The following is a 24,020-nucleotide window of genomic DNA, read 5'->3' as shown; positions in this document are numbered from 1 at the left end:
CATATAAGTGCCTGAAGCCAATTAACCAGAGTACTTTTAGAAATTAATTTTAGCAATACCATCCAGAGGTAGAAAATACCACACATCTACAACACATATGTATATGGACTCACATATGTGTATAAATAGATGCAAGCCAAGACCTTATAGCTTTTGTTTTAAAAATTTTAGCCATGAATATGATGCAATAATATAAAATGTACTAGTTATTAAAGAAGTTGGATCTAATTTGTGTTTCTGGTAGATGAAATAAGTTAAGGTTACATGTTCAGAAGACTAAAATTTTTACTAATATTTGTGGAGAACACATTTAAAAGATGTTTCATTTGCCTAAGTTTTAAATGACCTTTCCCTCTTTTGTGTTTTGTTTGTTTCTTTGTTTTTGGTGGGTTTTTAAAATAAGAATTACCTTCTTAAAGTTTGTACTTTAAAGAGATGGCCTGGATAAGAGTTCATGGAAAAGACTGGGTACAACATTTGTATCTTAAAGGCACAGGGAAAGAATGCAAATTCCTCCAAGAAGCACTTTGATTTCCTAAAGCCAGAATTTTTATAATATTTCCAAACCTTCTGAGATAAGTAGGGAGGTTTTTGGATTTGTAAAAAGGAATAGCTAGACTCTGAACTGCCTCTAGAGCTGTATTTTTAGTTTTGCAAAGATTTGTAAGATAAGGACAGGTGCTTTTAATTCCTCAAAGAATTGAGTTATAGCCTTGATGGTATCAAATGACTGACTCATCCATCCACCTATGTTGGAATGTTTTCCTTTCCCTCTGGATATATTAAGCTCAAGGAAGTAGGCCTAAAAATAATTCCTATCACGGGGCTGGCCCCGTGGCTGAGTGGTTAAGTCCGCTTGCTCTGCTTTGGCAGCCCAGGGTTTCACCAGTTCGAATCCTGGGCACGGACATGGCACCACTCATCAGGCCATGCTGAGGTGGCGTCCCACATGCCACAACTAGAAGGACCCACAACTAAAAATACACAATTATGTACCGGGGGGCTTTGGGGAGAAAAAGGAAAAATAAAATCTTTAAAATAAAATAAAATAAATAATTCCTATCAGGACCTGAGAATATCAGCTTCAATTTGGCCAAATTTTTCATCATAGAGTTATTAAATCCTTTCAAATATCTTGTCAGGTTTCAGCTGGGACAAACAGTAAATCTTTCTGGCAGTATTAAACAACCTCATGGACTCAAGAGGCATCCTCAAAGAGGACGCAAAAGATATTCTCTCTACAAGATTTCAAGCCATTCCCAAAGATCAGTAACCAATGGCCTGGGTTTGGAAAGAAAAGGACAACATGAAATTTTACTTCCCTCTCTCTACTAGGCACCCGACTCTCACCTTTAGCCAGCTTCTGCCAGTTTTTACCAGGATCCAATCTGCAGGATCCAATCTGCAGGTTTAAGGTAGAGAGTATAACTCTAGTATCTGCTAGAATTTGGCCAGCTTTTAAAATTTTTGTTTCTCCTTTGTTGTTTTAAGGGAATTACTCATAGCAGTTTACTGGAGAATACCTTGGAGTCCCAACAACTCTGAGAGGGGCCTATATGGGGGACCTCCTTTGCCGGTAGATATGAGGACATTTGAGATGATGTTGAAAAATTTGCATAGACCCTTTCAGGACAATTTGTTATCCAGTGTTCCAGTTGATTACAACTGAGACATCAACCCTTAGGCCAGCACTGTAATAATGGACCCCCAAAAGAGTGCAATGTAGTGGGCCCAGATGTTAGTTTAGGTGCCTGCCCTTGGAGGTGTTGTAGCTGTAAAGCTAATAGTTTGGCAACTGTTGTTTACAATCTTGTGTCTTTAAATTCTCATTAGCCTTTTGCCACAAAATTTTTAATGAAGCTATTTTGGAATTTTGAAGACTTTTGGAAGCTTCTTTGTAGGAATAAAAAATTCCCGTTCAGTTTGTTTGATTTGGGAGCCCTGGTTCTAAGTGCGCTTCTTAAATGAGCGATCTTGTCTAATTGGGACATTCTCCATAACGGCCATTGTAATTCTGGGTTGTTTTTAGTAAGATTTTGCCGTTTTTGTAGATATATACAGCTTCTGGGATCACAGTCCTTATACATAAAATAAACAAGTGTGCCAGAAGGTGGCATGCTCAACTCTTTGGAATTTAAGGATCCCATTTTTATTTTATTTTTTTTTAGCTAAGCCTTTGGGTCTCTTGGAGCCAAACTACTACCTAGAAAGGATGTACTGCTGGGTTGGGAACAGTGTACCTCATTGCACAAAAATTTTCTTGAGGTTGATGGGTGACCTAGTGTCAATCTAACCCATTCTGTGACCATCTTATCCTAACATGGGAGTCTTTGGGTCAGGTGGCGAGCACTCTAACAACTTTTTGATGCTCAACTCATGCCCACCAATTTTTGCAGCTCTTTGGCTTCTGAGATTTCCGTTAGCAATAGCTTTTACATACATAAAACACATTGCACCCAGTCCTGCTCAAGTTAGACTCAGTCCGACCACAAACCCAGTCTGGTTTTTAAGTCAGACCCAGTCTGATTCCAGCTGGTAACCACCAACAGTTCCCAGTGTGGAATCTGGGGGTTGGAGAAAGGCCTGAACCAGGAAACCCCAAGGAATGGGGACTGCACGCTGCTTATTTGATTCCGAACTAATGGGAAACTTCTGCAGCTGCCATCAGCAGTTCCCACTGTAGAATTTGGGGACAGAACCAAGGGCTGGGGTTTCCAATCAAACGGGAAACTGTGGAAAGCCACTTCAATCGGGAGTTCAATGCAAAGAGAGTGGAGCTCAGAACTGAGGGGAACTTCACCCACGGCCCTCAGAAACTGTGACGGAGAGAGAACTCAAAAGGGTCACAGGTACGACACACGTGTTTTTCATCATCCCTGAATGCCAGCAGAAGTTCGCTTTGGAGTCCAATGTTGTGACTAAATCTGCTAAAAGACAAAACTGAACTGAGTAAATTTGAAGATCTCATGGCTTTATTCAATGATTCATGAATGAGGAAGCATCTCAGCTACAAATAGAAAGGAGCTCCAAGAAGCTGCACAAAATGGAAAGCTTCTATAGGCAGGAGGTGAAAAAGAGTGGACTGTTTCCGGCAGTCACCTTCCTTTAGGGGACGAAAAAGGTCTGTTAGGTGGATTGCCTCACTGCCGCTGACAAGGACATTTCAGACCAACCGCTTAAGAGTACATTCCCAGGAGAGGTTGCAACTGCTTAGGGTAGGAATTAAGTCTCAATTTGGTGACATGGGCTTAGCACAAGGGATTCCATTTGGGGCCTGTTGTCTCTTTTTTAACACCAGAGAGCACTCTCCGCATTTCTACACATGGCTGGGACCCTGGGGAGACCCTCGTGGAAACAGCAGGGAGATATGGTATATGGAAGACAGAGTCCAGGACAGGCAACGAGGCTCTTTCCCAGGCCTCCCTCTGAGTCCATGTAGAACCGAGGACAAGTTTCCCAAAGCCTCAGGACTCGTGTCTCCCTGGGACGCTGGAAGAAGTAGCCCCCACCTTCCTCCCAGGCAGCATCTTGGCTCTGAGGTGAGAAAGCAGAGGGCCTGGGCTCCCCAGGGGAGCAGGGATTTGTTCCCGCCCGTCCTGAGCGTAGAGAAACTGTGACTCAGGGATGTGACTCCAGGGACCAAAGTTCTGTCCAGCCTCTGATAGAAGGGCTTTTATTTTCCTTTGGATATTTTGTTTACAGTACTGAAACATGTCCGAAATGGAGGCTTGATTAGGGGTTTTGATGGCTTAATTTGGGCCATTAACCAAGACTGATGCAATCCTTTCCTCCCAGGGCTCTGAACTGAGGGGGTGCAAGCTAAGTGGGCCTCTGTAAAGGTGGAGTTAATTGCAGAAAACTCATTTTATGGCTCTTGTCTCAGCTCTTCTGGAGCCAGACTTGGCACAGGAGGATGGCTGGGGGTGGGAGTGATGGCAAACTTTCACCTGTGTCCCTGTGACCGAGGTTGCTCTTACCTCTTTTACACCACATAATTGGTTTTCAAACCCGCTTCACCTTTTCCTCTTGTAGATTAGATGTGTAACAAGATATGCAATTTCTGTTCCAGTCAGACCCTTCTTCAGTTAAACAGAAAATTGGTCTTCAAGGTACCTCCCTTTCTTTCCTATAGATCAAAGAGATTTAAAGTTTTATTGATAGACACAATAGAAAGGTATGGACCCTCTTTAGACCTTGATTCAAATAAACAAACTGTAAAATAAAAATTTATGAGACAATAGGGGAAATTTGTACACTGATCAAATATTTGATAATAGTAGAGACATTAATTTAATTAGGAATGATTATGGTATTGTGGTTTAAAAAAGAATTCTTTTTTTTTTTTTTAGGAAGATTAGCCCTGAGATAACTGCTGCCAATCCTCCTCTCTTTTTGCTGAGGAAGACTGGCTCTGAGCTAACATCCATGCCCATCTTCCCCTACTTCTCTTTATATGTGGGATGCCTACCACAGCATGGTGTGCCAAGTGGTGCCATGTCCACACCCAGGATCCGAACGGGCAAACCCCAGGCCACTGAAGCAGAATGTGTGCACTTAATTGCTGCGTCACCGGGCCGGCCCCTAAAAAAGAATTCTTTTCTTGAAAGAATGCACACTAAAATATTAATGCAAGAAATAATATAATGTCTAGGGTTTGCTTTAAAAAATCCGGGATGGAGGGAGGTGGAGAGGTAGAGCTGAGACAAGATGGGTTATGAGCTGATTTTTACCGAAGGTGGGTGCTGTACCAGCAGGTTCGTTATACTGTTCTCTTTACTTTTATATATATGAAACTATCCACTGAGAGAGAAAAAGAGAGTGAGAGAGAGAGAGAGGAAGAAATATCTCTCTATTCTTTTCTTCTCTCTCAAGAGTTGGGGATGAAATAGTTAAGAAGATAGGGGCCGCCTCCGTGGCCGAGTGGTTAAGTTCACGCACTTCGCTGCAGCAGCCAAGGGTTCGGATCCTGGGCGCAGACATGGCACCGCTCGTCAGGCCACGTTGAGGCGGCATCCCACATCCCACAACTAGAAGGACCTGCAACTAAGATATACAACTGTGTACAGAGGGGGTTTGGGGAGATAAAGCAGAAAAAAAAAAAAAAAAGATTGGCAACAGTTGTTAGCCCAGGTGCCAATCTTTAAAACAAAAAAGAAGATAATAGCTGCTTTTTAAACACATAGTATATATACATTTTGGCACTCTCTGGGGTTTCAGGCATGCACCGGTGGCCTTGGCGTGTATCCCCGTGGATAAGAGGGGGACTACTGTACTGTTCTAGGGGTTGAAACAACAGGAATGAACATAGGTGGCACCCACTCCACCGGCCTTCACATTCATCCACCTCGGGGTGGGGGCGCCCAGTGTCAGGGGAGTGCCTCAAACCCTGGGGTTAGCAGAACCAGGCTGCAGTCACACCCTTTCCAGGGTCCTGCCCAGGGCTCAGACTGACGAGCAGGAAGCTCAGGGTCCTCTGGTACCACTATTTGTGAATCCAGGAGTCACACAGCTCTGATTGGCCTTGGGCTAGGGAAGGGGAGATCAGATAGGGCTCCTGAGAAGCAACATTATGGACGCTCAGGCGACAATCATACTGACTGGGGAGCAGCTCTCCACCCTGGAAGCCCAAGCCCTGTCTGTGCCAGAAGAAGCAAAGACACCGCGGGCCATGAACACTTGTCTGTCATCAGCCTGAGCCCTGACCCTCACGGCCTCCACCTGCAGCCTGGATTAGGACAATTTTCCCACCCCCTGCAGGCTCTGGAGCAAGACTCCCAGGAGAAAGCAGCAGGTGGAGTCTAGGGGTGCCACGGAGGAGCCACAGAGACAAGTCAGGTCGTGAAAGAACTTGCAGTCAATGAGAGACTCGAGAAAAGCAAAATAACAGCTTTTTTGGAGTTAACGACTCAAGAACTTTGGATAAGAGGGTGAGCATGGGGTTTCTTTCTCCTTCAGATCTTGGATGTTGGGCTACCTCAAGCCAAAAAGCAGGAGAACAGAGAGGAGGTAGGAGACAGCGACTTCAGGAGAAGGGCCAGAGGGGCGGGATGAAGGCAGGGTGAGTGGCATCCGCCAGGAGACAGGAAGCTGGCCAAGGCAGAGAAGCAGCCCTCCGGGGCCGCCCCGTGGGGGCAGCTGCAGCCACAAGGCTGACGTCGATATGTGCCTGGCTGATGGTGCAGTGGTGAGCGGATAGGCATAGGAAAGAGCCAAGAGGGCTTGGGGACCTTGGGGATAAGGGAGGACCTCTGCCCTGGGCAGCCACAGAGCATCTTCCTTTGTAGGCACATGATCCCTCACCATGGGAACCAGGGGGACAGACACCCGTCACACCGAGGCCCAGTTTGCTCTCCTTCCCTCCTCTCCTGTTGGGACACCCGGGGGTTTCTACTGCCAATCTCAAGTCCAAACTTTGTCCCTTTCACTATCCAATAAAAACTTCACTCCCAAGCTTTCCTCCAAGGAGATGAAAGTGGTTCTGTAGACACAGAGTCAGCAGGTTCCTAGAAGAGTGGGACAGAGGTTACCCTGGTCAGGCAGCCAACTTTGAGGAAAGAGGGGGCCCCTAGCCTCGAGGTCAAGAGCAATTTGGGTGGGTGCCCTAGTCCAGCCCTTCAAACCCTGGCTTCTCCGGATGAGGGCAGCCCCAGAGAGAGTCAACGGATCAGGCCTCAACCCTGCTTCAGTTCTGCAGCGAGCAGCTGTCACTTGCCTGGGGGCCCTGGCACGTCCCTGGGACACTATATTAGCAGGCTCAGCAACCCTGGCTGTCTCTGAATCTTCCAGCTGGAGGACTCCCTCCTGGATAGATGGAGACCCTGGGAGTTTTATGGCTTGTCACAGGTGAGCAAGGGACAGTGGCACCATGCTGGGCTGCCCCAGGGCCCTGCTACTTGGTCCTGGGCAGCTGTTGAGGCACCAGGCTGGGAGCTGAGGGGAAGGCGCCCCACTTCCACCTCCTGAGGGTTATGAGGGTAATAGGGGCTAATAATGGGCACTGCCGACTTTCCTTCCACTTCAAAGCTCAGGGGAACGAATGGGTCTGGGCAAAGAGGAACCTGGGCACACTGCTCAGCCCTGGTTCCTGTCAGGGCAGCTACGGCAGGCAGACACGGGTGAGCAGTCCTTGAGTGGGTAGGAATGCACCTTTTGGAGCATAGATGCCTCAAATAGGATCATCTTAGGGACAGCTGACCCTGGCTGTGGAGGTAGGAGCAAACGGGCCCACAGCCCTGGGTGCCCCTAAATGCCAAGAGGCAGGGCCAAGCACAGAGATGAGCATCCACAGGCCCAGGAACATGTGCACACACGCTCACACAAACACACACTCACTCACAGGCACACACCACACACGCAGGCACATGTGCACATGCCCACACAGGCATAAATATTCCGGCAGCCTCACGCTCGCATGGGCACACACACGAGTCCAGACACACAGGCACACACACATACACAAGCACAGATTTCCACACACAGGCACACTCACAGACACATACTCACACACAGACACACATACACACTCATGCAAGCACATGTCTAAAAGCACACACAGGCAACACACAGGGACACAGGAGCATGCACATGTACAGATACCCAAACCCACACATGTCCAGGCACCCACTAAAGCGTTACATACACAGGCATAGCACGTATCTGCACACGCACAGGCTCCTCCACACACCCTCTAACTCCAACACCAACCGTCCAGGCCATTTGAGAGTCCTGGCCAGCTGCCTTTAGTTATTTGCACTGGGCCACAGCCCAGGCCCTCCCTCTGCCCTGCCCCACCTTCCATTGGTTGTATAAATTCTCTCCATTTGCCCCTTCCCTGGCATAGCCTGCCTCAGACACCAGCACAGATTTCTGCCTGTGTACACCCCCAGTGGGCTCCTCACGACAAAAGCTAACAGCCAGCAGCATGGGTAAGGAGGGGGCCTTCTGACAACCAACAACCAACAGCTGTGTGCTGCCCACCCCTGACTGCCCTACAGGAAGTGACAGAAAACCTGGGGAAGGGAAGCTGGTTAGGGGAGAGAACGCTGAATTCTGCTCCACTGTCCCCACCTTGCTCCCACCCCAGCATTTCCCAGCTTAGGCAAAGTTTCCGGAGGTGCAAGGGAAGAAAGGTAGAGAGACTGTTGGGAAGGGTGACCTTGGGCTTCCACTCAGCTCCCCAGCTGCGGCCTGGGGCCAGGGTACCTTTCTGCAGCTGAGAATATCAGGTCAGGGGTCGGGTAGGGGAACCTCTATATCCCTAGCTGTCACCTTAGGAGACAGACAGTCCTGATTTCAGTCCTGGCTCAACTTCTTACTCCAGCGAGTTGGAACCCAGGGCTTCAATACCCAGGGCGCTTTCTAGCCACCCTACATCACCAGTCAGTCTGGGAGGGAAATCAGGGAGCCCACACTCTCTCACTGGGGCCTGTTTGAGTGCCTCGCACTCTCTCAATCCCCAAAGTCCTTCTGTTCCTCTATCCATGGGCTCCTGGATGTCTGGCTGAGGAGGACTTTGGGTCTGGTTGGGAGTGTCAAAATCCTTGCCCCATTGGATCTGGATCTTTCCAGGGCTGGCAGAATGCCCAACAGCCAGCGTGGCATTGGGAAAATCTGATTAGCTTTCCCTTGGTTTAGCTCAAACCCAAATAAGTTCAGAGACCTTGCTTGAGTGGCTTAAGACAGGGGGTTGCTCCCCGGAAAGCCTGATGCTCACTGTGGCCCGAGTGGCATGCAGGGCCTGACTCTGACTGAGAAGTGCTGGGGGTCGGGATGGGGAGGGAAGGGGATGGGGATGGGAAGATGATGCAGATGACAACACATCCTGCACACCTGTAGTCCTCTCTCAGTCTCCACCTGACTTTGCAGCTTTTGTATCTCTGTCTTGATGTCCCGGAGTTTGGAACCTCTTTCCCCTCCTCCTGGCCTCCTGTGCCAAGCCCTAACACAGCTTGGTCTTGTAACAGAGGAAGTCTCCTTAATTCCTTTGGAAGATCTCTCTCTCTCACCCTGCCCCATCCCCCCACAACCCTCAGCCTCTCTCTGGACACCAAGCACAGCCTGGGATCCTGCTCCCCCCTCTCACACAGCCCTCCCCACATTTACACAACACTCCTCCTTTACAAAAGTACTTCTGAACGCTTTGTCTTATTTGGCCTTCACAGCCACCTGGAGAAGAAGGTAGGCTATTATTACCCCCTTTTAGCAAAGGAAGGGGGGAAAGTAGATCTCTAACCTGGAGCTGGAAGCCAGGTTTCTGGACTCTAACAAGCTGTTGCTTCCTCTTCGCCTCCCAAGTCACTTGGCTGCTGTGAGTAGGGGGACCTGGCTCCCTGGCAGAGGGCCTGAGCTGGCTACTCCTGGCTCTCCACTAGTGGCCCCCGCTGTCAGAGGAGTGGCCGGACTGGCCCTGGGACAGGGCAGGGAGGCAGTGCCCAGTCCTGTGAAGTCCACTCCAGGATTTCCTTCAGCCTGCAGCTCCCGCTGTGCTAGTCCTCAGCCCTCCCCCTGGTCAGGCTCCAAACCCTGTTGCCTAATGCCTGGTGCTGGCAGCCCTCCTCCTCAGCAGCTCACTTTGGTCTCATAGATCAGCGTGGCTTCGCTTGCCAGACTTCAGGGGGCAAGGAGGCCCACTCCCTACAGCTTGGAGGGTGAGCCTCTGAGCTCTCCAGAGTTGGGTTAAACACCTTACCTTACAGATAAGGGACGTGGGACCCACCCAGGGGTAGAGTCTGGTCCAAGGACGTCCAGCTGGTATCGGCTGTGCCATCTCCAACTTCAGTCTCCTCTCCCTCACCAGACCCTCAGTTATGTAATCCAGGCTCTGGGCCAGCAGCCTGGGGTCAGGACCCAGAGGGGAGAAAAGCAGGAAGTGTCCCAGCCCCTGGTATAGACACCTTTCCATGAAGGGAGCTGAACAGGCACCACCCTCTCTCCCTGAGAGCTGTTCCTCAGGAACAGTGAGGGTTTACTGGCTCCTACCAGGCAAGCACAAAGCTGCACACTGGACTACACCTTCCTGTTTACTTCTCATCAAGCCCACTGTGGTATTCCTAATACTCTCTTGCGACGCATGATGTGGACACTGAGGCCGGGGAGGTTAAGTAATTTGCCCGAGCTCCCATGGCTAGTCAGTGACCAGCTGCAACTGGGACCCAAGTCGATGTCATACCCTCCACACCAAACAGCCTGCGCATCACTCGCGCTTCCCCTGTCCTCCCCTGGGCCCCGCTTGAGTGTCTGTCCACCTTCAGGTCATGTCTCTGCAGGTCTTCCTGCTACACCCACGCACTCCTCAGGGCTGTGAGGGACAGGGAAGGACGGGGTGGGGGAGTGATGGGGCTGCTTCAGGAGGGGACCCGGGAGAGCCCCCTGGCTGCCTTGGCCGGTGGATGGGGTGTGTGTTGCAGCAAGCAGGAAAGGAGGCTCCAGGGCCTGCTCCTGGAGCCAAGTGGTAACACGCCTGTTGTTTTTGCAGCTACAAAATGTGGAGATTGTGGGCCTGGCTACCCTACCCCTCAGGAGGCCATGAAAGGTAAGTGCAAGACATCTCTGACAGCCAGTGCCCCGGGAAGGAACTCTGCCAGCCAGCGCCCTCTGCTGATTCCACTGCTGCTGGGGGAGGGAGAGCTCAAACCCGGGCCTCCACCCTCAGGCACACCCACAACTGCCCCTGCCACTCCTTCCCACTCCGCCATCCCCACTGCCTGCTTTCTACCCTGCAGGACCCAGGGAGGAGATTGTCTACCTGCCCTGTATTTACCGAAACACAGGCACTGAGGCCCCGGATTACCTAGCCACTGTGGACGTTGACCCCAAGTCTCCCCAGTATTCCCAGGTGAGGTGACGCTTGGGCACCAGAGTATCCTGTGACTCCTTCTCTAGCCCTGGTCTCGGCGATGGCCTTCCCCAGCTTCATCCTTCTTTGCCCTTCCTGGGTATGGGTGTGCAGCATGTTCAATGCACAAGAGCACCCCCAACTGTAAGGAGAGAGCCTATGCTTCACTGCCAAGCCAAACTGTGTCCAGGGGGATGCATTTTCTGAAAGGGCACAGAGGTGTGGTCTGGGTGAGCACCACCCCCTGCCCCCTCTCCCATCCTAGGTCATCCACCGGCTGCCCATGCCGCACCTGAAGGATGAGCTGCATCACTCAGGATGGAACACCTGCAGCAGCTGCTTCGGGGACAGCACCAAGTCTCGCAACAAGCTGGTGCTGCCCAGTTTCATCTCCTCCCGCATCTATGTGGTGGATGTGGGCACCGAGCCCCGTGCCCCGAAGCTGCACAAGGCACGTCCTCTGCCCTTGCCACTCAGGGATCCTAATGTGCCCACCACCCTGGACAGCCTCCAGGCGGGAAACCACCCCTAAACCAGCTGCCTCCAGCTGTTGCACAGGGTCTGGGCTCAGCAGCAGGGAGGGGGTTAGACTTCAGAGGAGGGTGAGCGAGGCTTCCTGGCTGGTCAGCATCCAGCACCATGGGGCTGGGAACCAGAGGGCAGAGGGGAGGCTTCTGTTTTCACTCTGAGAGGGGGAAGGACACACTTTTTCCCAGGCAGTTACGAGCCCAGGGCCTCCCTTAGGCAGGAGCCTCCCATCCTTCCTCTCAACACTTTGTCAAGTGCCCTCTTTGCATGAGGCAGGCACTGCTGGCTGCTGGTGATCCCAAGCTGACGCTGGCATCGGCCCAGCCTGGGAAGAGCTTATGGTCCCACAGGGCTGTGAGTGCCTTCAAGACAGATGGGGGAGAGAAGGCAGTGCTTTCTGCCTGGGGAGTTAGCAGGCTGTCTGACTCTCCCTCTCTGCTCTCCAGAAGTTACAGGCTGAATCTCTGGGGAAATTGTGTCCATGTTTTGAAGGAAAAGAGGACAGCACAGAGATGTGGGAGCATGTGGGATAGGGAGTGGGGACTCCCGGCCCTGTACAATTCTGACGCCATTCTTTACCCCTCTCCAGGTCATTGAGGCCAAGGACATCCATGAAAAGTGTGGCCTGGGCACCCCTCACACCAGCCACTGCCTGCCCACTGGGGAGGTGATGATCAGCACCTTGGGAGACCCCAAGGGCAATGGCAAAGGTACGTGCCAGCACTGCAGGCACATCTCATCTGTGCAAGGAGCAGATCCCAAGCTGGGGGACAGATGGAATCACCTTCCAGGGAGAACCAGGGGGCTGAATCTCATCCAATATTTCAACTGGAGTCAAGTAACTTCAGTTGTTTCAATGATTTCTATGACGATAAGCCTTGACTGATGAATTCACTTAAAAGTTATAGTCAGAACAGTCTGCCATGGGGAATGTGAGCCCTGACATGGCCCCAGAAAACACATACATTTAATATCGGCCTTTGTGAATTCGTGAGCAAATCTCACAGTCCTTGGGGTCCTTAATCTTCACATTTGCTCTCTCATTTATACAGATGATACCCATAAAATGTCTACTATGTGACAGACACAACCTGTGAGATAGGTGCTACTCTGACCCTGTTGTACAGGTCAGAAAACCGGGGCACAGGTTGGTTAAATAACTTACCCAAAGTCATACAGATATGAAGTTGCAGAGCTGGAACTCAAACCCAGCAATCTGGCCCCAGAATCTATGCTCATCACCACACTGTGCTGCTTCTCTCTGAGCCTTACCTGTTTCATCAGAACCCCCCTTCCAAGGGCTTAGAGTCAAGGTCGTCCAGTTAAGGTTACTGCACCAGACTCTACTTAACTGCTTTTTCCAGGAGATGGGAGGAACAAGACATCCCAGTTTAACAACTTTCGTAGACATATAGTTGTATCGGCAAAGAAGGGTCAAGGTGTCATAACACACTCACCAAGGGAAAAACATATTGGGCATTTATGTTGAATTAGAAATAACTGTAATTTGTCTGCTCTATAAAAGAACGTAGTGAGAAGAATGGAGCTTAGACTCTGGCAGGAATCTCACATCCAAAGTGGGAGGCTGGGCAAGAGAAGCACACGGTGCCTCCCCAGAAGATCTCTTGGCTCAAGGAGAGAAAATTTTCCCCAGTGGTCTGGGAGAGGGATGAAGTTGATGGGAGGTAGGGGCACCAGAGTAACTCCTCATGTCCCCAGGGGCGCTCTGGATGGACCCTTTGGACGCCTGAATTTAAGAAGCTCACAGGGGCCGGCCGGGTGGTGTAGTGGTTAAGTTTCTGTGCTCTGCTCACTCTGCTCGGTGGCCCAGAGTTGGTGGGTTCAGATCCTGGGCATGGATGTACACCCTACTCATCAAGCCATGCCGTGGTGGCAACCCACATACAAAGTAGCGGAAGATTGGCACAGATGTTAGCTCAGGGACAATCTTCCTCTCCAAAAAAAGAAAAAGCTGGCAAACCCAGTGGGAGGAGGGAGCACTAGACAATGGGCTTGGGGCCTCTTGGACATGCCTGGGGCTGAGGGCTGGGTCAGGGTAGTGTCTCTACTGCCTCTACCTGCCACCCTACTTCCTTCCCTGCTCAGGGGGTTTCGTGCTGCTGGATGGAGAGACATTTGAAGTGAAGGGGACGTGGGAGAGGCCTGGGGGCTCTGCGCCTATGGGCTATGACTTCTGGTACCAGCCTCGACACAATGTCATGATCAGCACCGAATGGGCAGCTCCCAATGTCCTACGAGATGGCTTCAATCCTGCTGATGTAGAGGCAGGTAAGACGCCCCCCCCCCCCCCCATGGCTGGCAGGAACCAGGGTACACACATGCCCGCTTTCTGCTCCCACACCCCACTCTCCAGCCCTCTTGCTTCCCTCAGGTGGACCCCAGACTCTTGGGTGATAGTATAGGACATGCTGAGTGCTTTGATTTGCTCAGGTGTCCCTCTGATCCCTCCAACCTGTTTTCAGCCTTCTGCCCTGCGCTGTGCTCCAGCCTTTCTTTGCCCCTGCCCTCCCGCCCTGGTCCTGAGCCCGTCCTCTGGCCCCATCCCGACCCCAGGGCTATATGGGAAGCACTTACACGTGTGGGACTGGCAGCGCCATGAGATCGTGCAGACCCTGCTTATGCCGGACGGGCACATCCCCCTGGAGATCCGCTTCCTGCACGACCCGGCTGCCTCCCAGGGCTTCGTGGGCTGTGCCCTCAGCTCCACCATCCAGCGCTTCTACAAGAATGAGGTGACAGGCACCCTCTGGCCTTCTCCTCCCAGCAGTCCTGTCAGTGCCTCTGCCCAGGCTTCTGTAGCCATGATGCTCCCCTCTTCCTAGGAGGGGCCCAGGCCCCCTCTGCCTGGCTCCACCAACCTAGACTTCTCCAGGGACAAAAAGCAAGGCTACCTGCCCTGCCTTTCCTCTCTCAGTCCCAGGCCAATTTCCGCCTAAACCCTAACTGACGAGATTTATTCATTCACTCCAAAAATATCTAGTGAGCCTCTGTGGTAGGCACTGTGCAAGGCGCTGGGAATGCAGCGGTGAAGCAGGCGTGATCCCTGCCCTAAAGGGCCCGGATAGGAGTTAGAGCCCAGTGGCAAGAAGGCCCTTCTCCCTGTCTCCCTGTGGACACTAGGCTCTGAGGAGACCTAGATCTCATCCCCACCCTCCAACTCTGACAGGCTCACCTCTCTGCCTCCTAACCCCAATACAGGGAGGTACTTGGTCAGTGGAGAAGGTGATCGAGGTGCCCCCCAAGAAAGTGAAGGGCTGGATGCTGCCCGAAATGCCAGGCGAGTGCCAGGGGAGGGTGGGATTGGGAAGGTGACTCTCACCTGGGGAACAAGAGTCCTGAAAGCCTCTGACCACACCCTACTCCAGGCCTCATCACTGACATCCTGCTGTCCCTGGACGACCGCTTCCTCTACTTCAACAACTGGCTGCACGGGGACATGCGGCAGTATGACATCTCTGACCCAAAGAGGCCTCGCCTCGTGGGACAGGTGGGGCCCTAGCAGGATGGCAAGAAAGAGAGGGAGGATGGAGTAAAGAGTCTGGGGAGGAGGTTAGAAGAGGGTAGAAGGTGGCTGGGGATGACAAGGGAGGTGGAAGCATGGCAAAAGTGGGGGCTGCAGGCCAGGACGCTGGGGAGCCACGGCTAGAAGTGAGGAATGGGAGGGAGTGAGAGCATCCTAACTAAGGCATGCTGCCCTTCCTGAAATGTCCTCACCTCCCACCACCGTCCTCCATTATGCCCCTCACCTCCCTATCCAGATCTTCCTAGGGGGCAGCATTGTTAAGGGAGGCCCTGTGCAAGTGCTGGAGGACCAGGAGCTAAAATCCCAGCCAGAGCCCCTTGTGGTCAAGGTGAGGATCTCTGCCCCTGCCTCATGGGCCCCCTCAGATCCAAGCTGGAGAAGTATGGGGGAAGGGGCGGGGCAGCGTCTGAGCACACCCTTGGGGTTCCCGTGGTGCCCGAGCTCCCCTCCGAGGATGCATGTGTTACCCTGGGGTCTGACCTCTGGTTTTCCCAAGGGGAAACGTGTGCCTGGAGGCCCTCAGATGATCCAGCTCAGCCTAGATGGGAAGCGTATCTATGTCACCACGTCACTGTACAGTGACTGGGACAAGCAGTTTTACCCTGACCTCATCAGGTGAGAAGCTGACAGCCTGAGCTCCCCTCCCCAGCCTTCCTTTCCCAGAGGGGTCCTTTGGCTTTCTGAGGACTCCGCGGCACCCAACCTGCCCCCACCATACAGACCTGGCCCCCTCCCCAGGAACCCACCCTTGCACTCACAAGCTCTTGGGAGAAAGGGACGCCCCCTCTGACCTGTCTCTTCTCCCCTCCCCATTTCCACCAGGGAAGGCTCCGTGATGCTGCAGATCGATGTAGACACAGTAAAGGGAGGGCTGAAGTTGAACCCCAACTTCCTGGTGGACTTCGGGAAGGAGCCCCTCGGGCCGGCCTTGGCCCATGAGATCCGCTACCCTGGGGGTGACTGCACCTCTGACATCTGGCTCTGAAGTCCACCCCCAGAGCCCCACTCCACATTCTGAGCCCTTACTTAGCAGGGACCTGGCTCCACCCTTCTCTCCCACAGACCCCGACCCTTGGCGCCTTGTCCTACCAAAGCCAAACTGAGGCTATTGAAACGTATTGACCATTATCTACATATACCGAGCACCGTTGTGTATTGCTCACGGTGTTCTTTTCACATGAGTTCTGGGAAATTATTTCACCAAGAAACTTGTGAGCCTATTCCTCAGATCGCCTGGTCTCTGGGGGCACGGGGGCCTGTGACTCCTTTTCTGCAGACACATTATATCTTGCACAGGAAAGTCCTGAAGAGAACTCGGGGTGGGGGTGGGGGGGTAACAGTAACTAGTTCCCACCAGTGATTACAACAAGATCCTAATAATGCCAAAATCTCACTTTTATGGCCACACAGAAAGTGAAGATTCTGAGGATGGTTGCCATAGGGAGACCTGGGGAGACAGAATGCCAATCCATGTTACTTTAAACTTTATATTTTCTTAAGTCGTGCTTCCTTTTAACGAACCTAAAATTTCCCCCATCAGCCCAGTAGCAAATAATGTGCCCCGTCACACAGGAGACATCCTAGACAGCTGATACAGACAGTGCAATCTATTTCCAGCGCTGGTGAGCCTCCTGGGAGAACACACTCTTGTTGGAAGGTTAGGTCTGTCACCTTCTACCTGGAAGACAGGACCGTGACCACGCAGGAGGGCTGGGAACATCAAGGGGAACCAACCCACCAGACCAGGCCTTGGCTCTCTTGTCTCTTCACCTGGATGGTGTTTCAGAACTTTGCCCAAATCAGAGATGTCTCCTTTCTCTATGCTAGGTCTTTAATTCTTTATAAAAGGAATGAGATGGAAGTTTCAGGAACCTAAGACATAGCAGCCAAATGGTAACTCTATTGACTCTTTTATTCTTTACCCAAGACGATACTAAGCAACATTCAGGTATTAACCTGCGTTGTTTTCAGTCTTCCACAAAGGTGTCTTTTTTGAATATTAATGCAGTCCAGGATGCTCAAGATGGCCAGGCCACACCAAGAACGTATCACACTTTCTACCCCTTTGAGGTCTTCAAACACGCTCCTTGAAACATCTACCTCAACTTGAGTCCTGAGTCCCTCCTCCTGCCCTACCTGCTGTCTGGGCCAGGACATCACATCCTTTGGAAAGCCTCCTTTCCCGACCTCTCCAGGGTCGGGGCCTCCTGCTCTTAAGCTCAGCATGAACAATGTCACATTGAATTGAAACTCCCTGCTTATTCCCAGCACCTAGCTTGGACATTAGCACATGGTGTGCATTAATGAATAAATTAATTTAAAGGAGGCACTCGGGATGATTACGGATGTACAGGGAGGTTTGGGATTTACTGGGTCTTAGCAGAAGTCTCTGTCCTCACTTTCTGCCCTGTCCTTTCCAATAACCAAACTTCTTCAGAAAGGGAAAAGATCACATAGTTCCACATCATTTCTATATATTGCTAAAAGCTTAAAATTCCGTTCAACCAGAGAACCTTGAGGGTTTGTCATATCAGAAAGCAAGGAAACCATTGAAGACTATAGGAGTTATGTCTAAAGGACACACGACACATCTGACAAAGGGCTTGTACCTACAATACATGAAAAACTCTCAAAAATCAGCAGGAAAAAAGGAAACATTCCAATTAGAAAACGGGCAAAAGACAACAACAGACATTGCACTGAAGACCATATACTGATGGCGAGTAAGGACATGAAAAGATGGTCGACATCATCAGCTGTTAGGGAAATGCAAATTAAAACCAGGTGATATCACTGCATACCTATCAGAAGAGCTAAAATAGAAAATAGTGGTAACACAAAATGTTGGGGAGGATGTGGAAAAGTTGGATCTTTCATCCATTTTTGGTGGAAATGTAAAATGATACAGCCATTCTGGAAAATACTTTGGGCGTTCCATAAAGACCAAAATGCACTTATCATATGACGCTGCAACTGAACTCTTCAGCATTTATCCCAGATAACTGCAAATGTATGGTCACATAAAAATCTGTACACCATTGTTCATAGCAGCTTTACTGGTAATAGCCGAAAACTGGAAACAACCCAACTTTCAGTGGGTTAATGATTAAACAAACCATGCTATATCCATACCATGGACTACTACTCAGCAATAAAAAGGAATGAAGTCTTGATACACGCAACAACTTGGATGGATCTCAAGGGAATTACGCTGAATGAAAAAAGCCAATCTCAGAAGATTACATATGGCATAACTTCATTTATAACACTTTTTTTTTAAAGATTTTCTATTTCCTTTTTCTCCCTGGTACATAGTTGTGTATTTTTAGTTGTGAGTCCTTCTAGTTGTGGCATGTGGGACGCCCACCTCAGCATGGCTTGATGAGTGGTGCCATGTCCGCGCCCAGGATCTGAACCAGTGAAACCCTGGGCCGCTGAAGCGCAGCGCACGAACTTAACCACTCAGCCATGGGGGCAGGCCCTATAACACTCTTGAAATGACAAAATTAGAGAATTGGAGAACAGATTAGTAGTTTCCAGGGCTTAGGGATGGGAGTGGAGTGGGGGAAGATGTGGCTATAAAAGGGTAGCACGAGGGATCCTTGTGACGATGAAACTCTTCTGTATTCTGATTGGGGTGACAGTTACACAAATCTACAATGTGATAAAATTACACAGAACTAAATACACATAGATAGGAATTTGCCTTGGAATAAGCAAAGAGTTGATGAGGAAATCTTCTTTATGGAATTCCAGCTGGTAAATTCAGAAGGAATGATAGAATTTGAATAGCACCAATTTGTTATCTCTAATGACAAATGGATCTAGGCAATGATCATCATCAATGGCTGTTAATACCGTCAAATGAAAGACTGGAAAGAAACTTTATGATGGACAGATCAGACTGTCCTGAACATACAGACTGTCCTGTAACCTGAACATAGAAATCAATCTTTACGTCACAAAAAGGGAGACAACCCGGCATTCCGTGCCTCCTAATGTGATGCGATAGGAAGAACACAGCAGCACCTATGAAGTACTCTTGCCACAAAATCAAAATGAGTCTGATCAAGTCTCTAGATCTCACAATCGGGTTACAGGTAAAACAGGAGCCAGAAGAACAAGTTTAAACAGTTTAAAAACAATATAAAGATGCAATCAAAAGAAGTCCAAAATGTGGGAAATTCTACAGAGCAAATGACCTGTTTCCTCAACAAATAAATGAGCAAGAGAGCCTAAGGATTGTAAATACTTAAGAAATACATCAACCAAAACCAAATGCAATGTAATGTGTGGACCTGTCGATCCTGATTTGAACATATCAACAGAAAAATACATTTTTTGAGAAAACTGGAGAAATCTGGACACTGACTGGATGTTTGATGATATTAAGAAAATGATTTTTAATTTTTTAGGTGTGATAATGACATTGGGTCTATGTCAAAATATCTATATTTTTTAGGCGTACTGAGTATTTCCATAAATACTGAATTATTTACAGATGTAGTGACATAATGAATGTCTGCCTTAAAATAATCTAGAGTGGCTGAGTTGGACAATGGAGGAGGTATGGATAAAACAAGACTAATCAGACGATAATTTTTAAAGTAGGATGATGGGCATGTGCATATGGAGCTTTATAATATTCTTTCTTCCCCTTTAGTATGTTTGACAATTTTTCATAAAGGCTTTTAAAAAAGCCTCTTCACCTTCATCCTGATCTTGGCCACATCTCACTATGTCTGGCTCTACATCATTGAAACAGACACTCCAAAAACAAGAGAGGCCCTCTTGTCACAACAACCCAGCCACCGGCAATCTGTGACCCAATCTTCCCCAATTCCCACTGTACCCGGCCTGACAAGAGCTCTCTCTTTGTACTTTGAAAGATTCCACGCCATGCTCCAGCACCAGGCTAGATGAACAATAGCAAAGCTGAGTGTGCCATGTGGAAAGTGTAGTGTATCATCTAGGATCTGCTGCCAGCACCACGGTCAGCTCCACAAGTTGGCCTATGAGGCCATCTGGAAGGTTCTAGAGTTTGGTGAGCTCAAGGACACCCTTGGAAAAGCTGTAGCCCCAATCCACCACGACAAAGGACATGAGAGAGTATTGGGATGTGTCTACTCCGTTGTTGGTCCATCAAGTGCGATTAACCCTCCCACACACCACAACTGGGTCTTTAAAGGCAACTTCACTCTCTCAGCTCAGGGATGAGTGAGGACTAGCCCCCTTCTTGCGTCTTCCAAGTGTCTGACTGCCTGGCTCCACGCTCTAAATATCTGCTCCTGGGCATTCTCTGGCGTGCTATTAGGAGCCCCTTCCCTGACTTACTGGTTTTGATGCCTAGTACACTCTCCACTCTAAACAATACCTGCTTAGAGGAATATGTACAACAAAATAAGTGAAAAAAGTATGTGGCAGGGTTCTAATAGACTACTACAACCCCCATTTTTAGAAAGAAATTCAGCAAAACTTCTTTTTAGGTGGACTTGTGTTTGTAGGAACACACAAGTGCGTGTGGGAGGACAGCTATCAGGGCATGTTCCTCAGAGGGCTGAGGATTTCTTAGGAAACTTGACAAGCCGTTTCTAAAGCTAATCTGGGACTTCTTTCATGTAGGGGTGGGCATTTTGACTGAGTTCTGCCTTCTTTCAGTTTCAAATCGCCACTGTAACCGAAAAAGGTGTTGAAATAGAGGGACCACTGTCTGCAGAGACCAACTGGGATATTGCCCACATGATCAGGTGATTGAAATCAAAATTACAGTAGGCAAAAAAGGTGTTAGAAAAGTTGGGGCCGGTCAAAGGTCAAGTAGAGGGTCTTCCCCTAATAGGAAAACGGGATACACAGAAATGGAGAACCTGTTCTTCAAAGCATAGAGACCCAAGGACTCAAGTAGTCACCAGATCCGCCAGTTAGATCCCCATCATGGTTATTACTCACCCCCCTCCTCACCCGGTTATAAGAACGGGCATCCCGATAGTACAGCACTCGCATGCAGCGTTCCACTAGCTCCCGGGCCTCGGTCTGGCTCAGCACTGGCTGCTTCTCCAGAATTTCTCGCAGCAGAGGCTAGGGAGATGGGAGAAAAAAACATGGGAGGGCTCAGGGGCTGAATACCAGGCTATTTGTCTCCAATCCACGGTGTAAAAACAAGCATAAATGAGTGAAAAGGTGACATTCCACTTGCTGCCTCACCAGAATGAACTCTGCTTACTTGGGCTAAGACCCACCTGAAGGAGAAGTTCTAGGGTGCCCTCTCTTTGCACATGTCTCCTGACTCCCAGACACACCCCCTTCTCATTGGAATCTAAGTGCCAACACTTACAGCCTCTGGACTACAAAGAGAACCACCTGCCCAGCAGTAGGGATCCTAGCCTGATCCTCCTGTCAGAATTTCAAGGGGGAGGAACAAGCGGAGAACCACTGACCCCCACTGCCTTGTCTTCCCCTCTCCCCACCTCCCCTCAGCTGACTACTCACCTGAGCCAAGTATGCACCATAACCAGTGGCCAGCGAAGGGGCTTCACAGGCTACACCAAGCATGTCCACATAACCCAGGAAGCTAACAGGACACAACAGATGAAAGAACTCATTTCATCTTAGGTTTCTGTATTGTAGCTGAAGGGCGGGATCACGGGGTCTGAGTCAGAGGTGGGATTCACTCAGGGGAAGAGACTGACACTACACAGGCACTAGAGGTTGGGTGGTCAAGGAAGTAAGTTATTTGTTTTCAGAGCAACCTCTCTCCATCAGCATAGCCTGCGATGACCATGGTGTTGGACAGGGGCTTCATTTTGGAGAGCTTACGGCATGCGCGTGATCGGACCCCCAGCACAGCATGGGCGCTGGGTGCACAAGGCAACCCGGACTGGACCGGATGCGGTAAAACTGCCCGGGGCAGACCCCGGGCCCAGAGGCCAGACCACAACTCCAAAAACCCTTCCATCTTAGTCATGGTAGCACAAGAAATAAAAGCGCCCGCCCAAGGGAAGCAGAAGTTTTCCTTCGTACCACCCCTTCACCCTCCCTCCACCCTTTCTTCCCCTCTGGTATTCACCAATCTGCTCTCTGCATCTGTGTGTTTGTTTTGTTTGTTTATCTTCCACATAGGATTAAAATCATATGGGATTTGTCTTTCTCCCTCTGACTTATTTGGCTTAGCATAATACCCTCAAAGTCCGTCCACGTTCTTGAAAATGGCAAGGTTTCATCTTTTTTATGGCCGAGCAGTATCCCATTGTATATACATACCACATCTTCTTTATCCATCGGGCACTTAGATTGTTTCCAAGTCTTGGCTACTGTGAATAACGCTGCAGTGAACGTAGGGGTACATATATCATTTCGAATTCGTGTTTTTGTGTTCTTTGGATAAACACCCATAAGTAGAATTGCTGGATTATGTGGTAGCTCCATTTTTAATTTTTTGAGGAATCTCCAAACTGTTTTCAATAATGGCTGCACCAATTTACATTCCCACCAGCAGTGTATGAGAGGTTCCTCCTTCTTTACATCCTCTCCAATACTTGTTATTTGTCATCTTTTTAATAATAGCCATTCTTATGGGTGTGAGGGGATATCTCAATGAGAAAAGATGCTCCACATCACTAATTACTAGGGAAATGCCTACCACTATACCACTGGGCTAGCCCCTCCTCTGCTCGTTTTTTGATCAGGTGGTTTGTTTTTTTGTCATTCAGTTGTATGAGTTCTTTACATATTTTGCATATTAACCCCTTATTGGATATATGATTTGCAAATATTTTCTCCCAGGTGGTGAGTTGTCTTTTCATTTTGTTGATGGTTTCCTTTGCCATGCAGAAGCTTTTTAGTTTGATGTAGTCCCATTTGTTTATTTTTTCTTTTGTTTTCCCTTGCCTGAGTAGACATGATATTCAAAAAGATACTGCTGGGCCTCCTGGTGGCATAGCAGTTAAGTTTGCGTACTCCGCTTCAGCAGCCAAGTGTTCGCGGGGTCAGATCCTGGGCATGGACCCACACACTGCTCTTCAAGCCATGCTGTGGTGGCGTTCCACATACAAAATAGAGGAAGATTGGCACAGATGTTAGCTCAGAGACTATCTTCCTCAAGCAAAAAGAGGGAGATTGGCAACAGGTGTTGGCTCAGGGCCAATCTTACTCACCAAAACAAACCAACCAACCAACAAAAAACAGATACTGCTAAGACTGATGTCAAAGAGCATACTGCCCATGTTTTCTTCCAGGAGTTTTATAGTTTCATGAGTTACACTCAAGTCTTTAATCCATTTTGAGTTAATTTTTGTGTATGGTGTAAGATAATAGTCTACTTTCATTCTTTTGCAGGTGGCTGTCCTTTTTTCCCAAGATTATTTGTTGGAGAGATTTTCTTTTCTCCACTGTTTGTTCTTGGATCCTTTGTCGAAAATGAGCTATTCATAAATATGTGGGTTTATTTCTGGGCTCTCAAATCTGTTCCGTTGATCTGTGTGTCTGTTTTTGTGCCCGTACCATGCTGTTCTGATTACTATAGATTTGTAGCACATTTTGAAATCCAGGAGTGTGATATCTCCAGCTTTGTTCTTTTTTTGTAGGATTGCTAAATGTGACCAGTTAGGTGGGGTTTTTTTTTTTTTGTATTTTTATGAACTTGTGGATTTAAGCAGTATTCATTTTGATGCTCAAATTATTCCAGATTTCGCCAGTGAGAGCCCTTTCAAGCTTGCTCCTGGGTCCTTTCACGTGTCCCCATAATTATCTGAGCACATCCTTAGTTTCTGGTGCAAGGGCATGTTCCAGGCTCATCTTGTACTTTCTCTGCACCAGCCCTGGAACCAGTCCTTTCTCCACCTTAGGAGCCTTGATTCCTTTTAGTAGAGACTGGTATTTAGAAAGGACGATTTGGTCCCTGGTGAGCTCATTACTATTGAGATGTTGCTGTTCCCAAGACCTCTCCATGGAGAGAGCTGTGCACATACGTTTACACCTCTACTTATTTCTATGCCTATCTATATATACTGAAAACTATAAGTTTACACCAGTATCTCCAATTCCAATCCAACACCACTGGGTATATTCTAATTTTCTCCCTTTCCATATACGTGATTCCCTTTTCTGACAGCGAGAAAC

General features: G+C 49.1%; 1 protein-coding gene and 1 long non-coding RNA gene across 4 annotated transcripts in view; one reads left to right on the top strand and one right to left on the bottom strand.

Moving 5' to 3' along the window:
* LOC106848381 (uncharacterized) overlaps window positions 1–24,020 on the bottom strand; it is a 69,070-nt gene that overhangs the window by 4,677 nt on the left and 40,373 nt on the right. Inside the window, exons 2-4 of one of the 2 annotated variants that reach the window (XR_011498023.1) lie at window positions 21,393–21,474; window positions 20,853–20,981; window positions 3,978–4,126 (exon numbers count right to left, since the gene is read on the bottom strand). This is a non-coding gene — a long non-coding RNA (uncharacterized lncRNA). Of the gene's footprint in view, window positions 1–3,977; window positions 4,127–20,852; window positions 20,982–21,392; window positions 21,532–24,020 lie in introns of those variants that run through there. The other variant, XR_011498022.1, reaches the window with a different exon arrangement.
* On the top strand, window positions 6,643–16,405 carry LOC106846504 (methanethiol oxidase). 2 transcript variants are annotated; one of them, XM_070496910.1, is made up of 12 exons: window positions 6,643–6,843; window positions 10,475–10,531; window positions 10,722–10,834; window positions 11,100–11,285; window positions 11,952–12,072; window positions 13,469–13,651; window positions 13,937–14,115; window positions 14,582–14,660; window positions 14,749–14,870; window positions 15,142–15,234; window positions 15,403–15,521; window positions 15,729–16,405. In XM_070496910.1, the coding sequence occupies exons 1-12, from the start codon at window positions 6,810–6,812 to the stop codon at window positions 15,889–15,891; spliced, it is 1,449 nt and encodes a 482-aa protein (XP_070353011.1). In that variant the 5' UTR covers window positions 6,643–6,809; the 3' UTR covers window positions 15,892–16,405. The 2 variants fall into 2 exon arrangements, with proteins under 2 accessions (XP_070353011.1, XP_014720777.1); XM_014865291.3 differs by lacking the exon at window positions 6,643–6,843 and adding an exon at window positions 7,831–7,925.

The sequence above is a fragment of the Equus asinus genome, chromosome 25 (genome assembly GCF_041296235.1).
Source record: "Equus asinus isolate D_3611 breed Donkey chromosome 25, EquAss-T2T_v2, whole genome shotgun sequence".
Lineage (NCBI taxonomy): Eukaryota > Metazoa > Chordata > Mammalia > Perissodactyla > Equidae > Equus > Equus asinus.
Note: the sequence above shows the minus strand (reverse complement) of the source record. Positions and strands in the feature narration are given on the sequence as shown.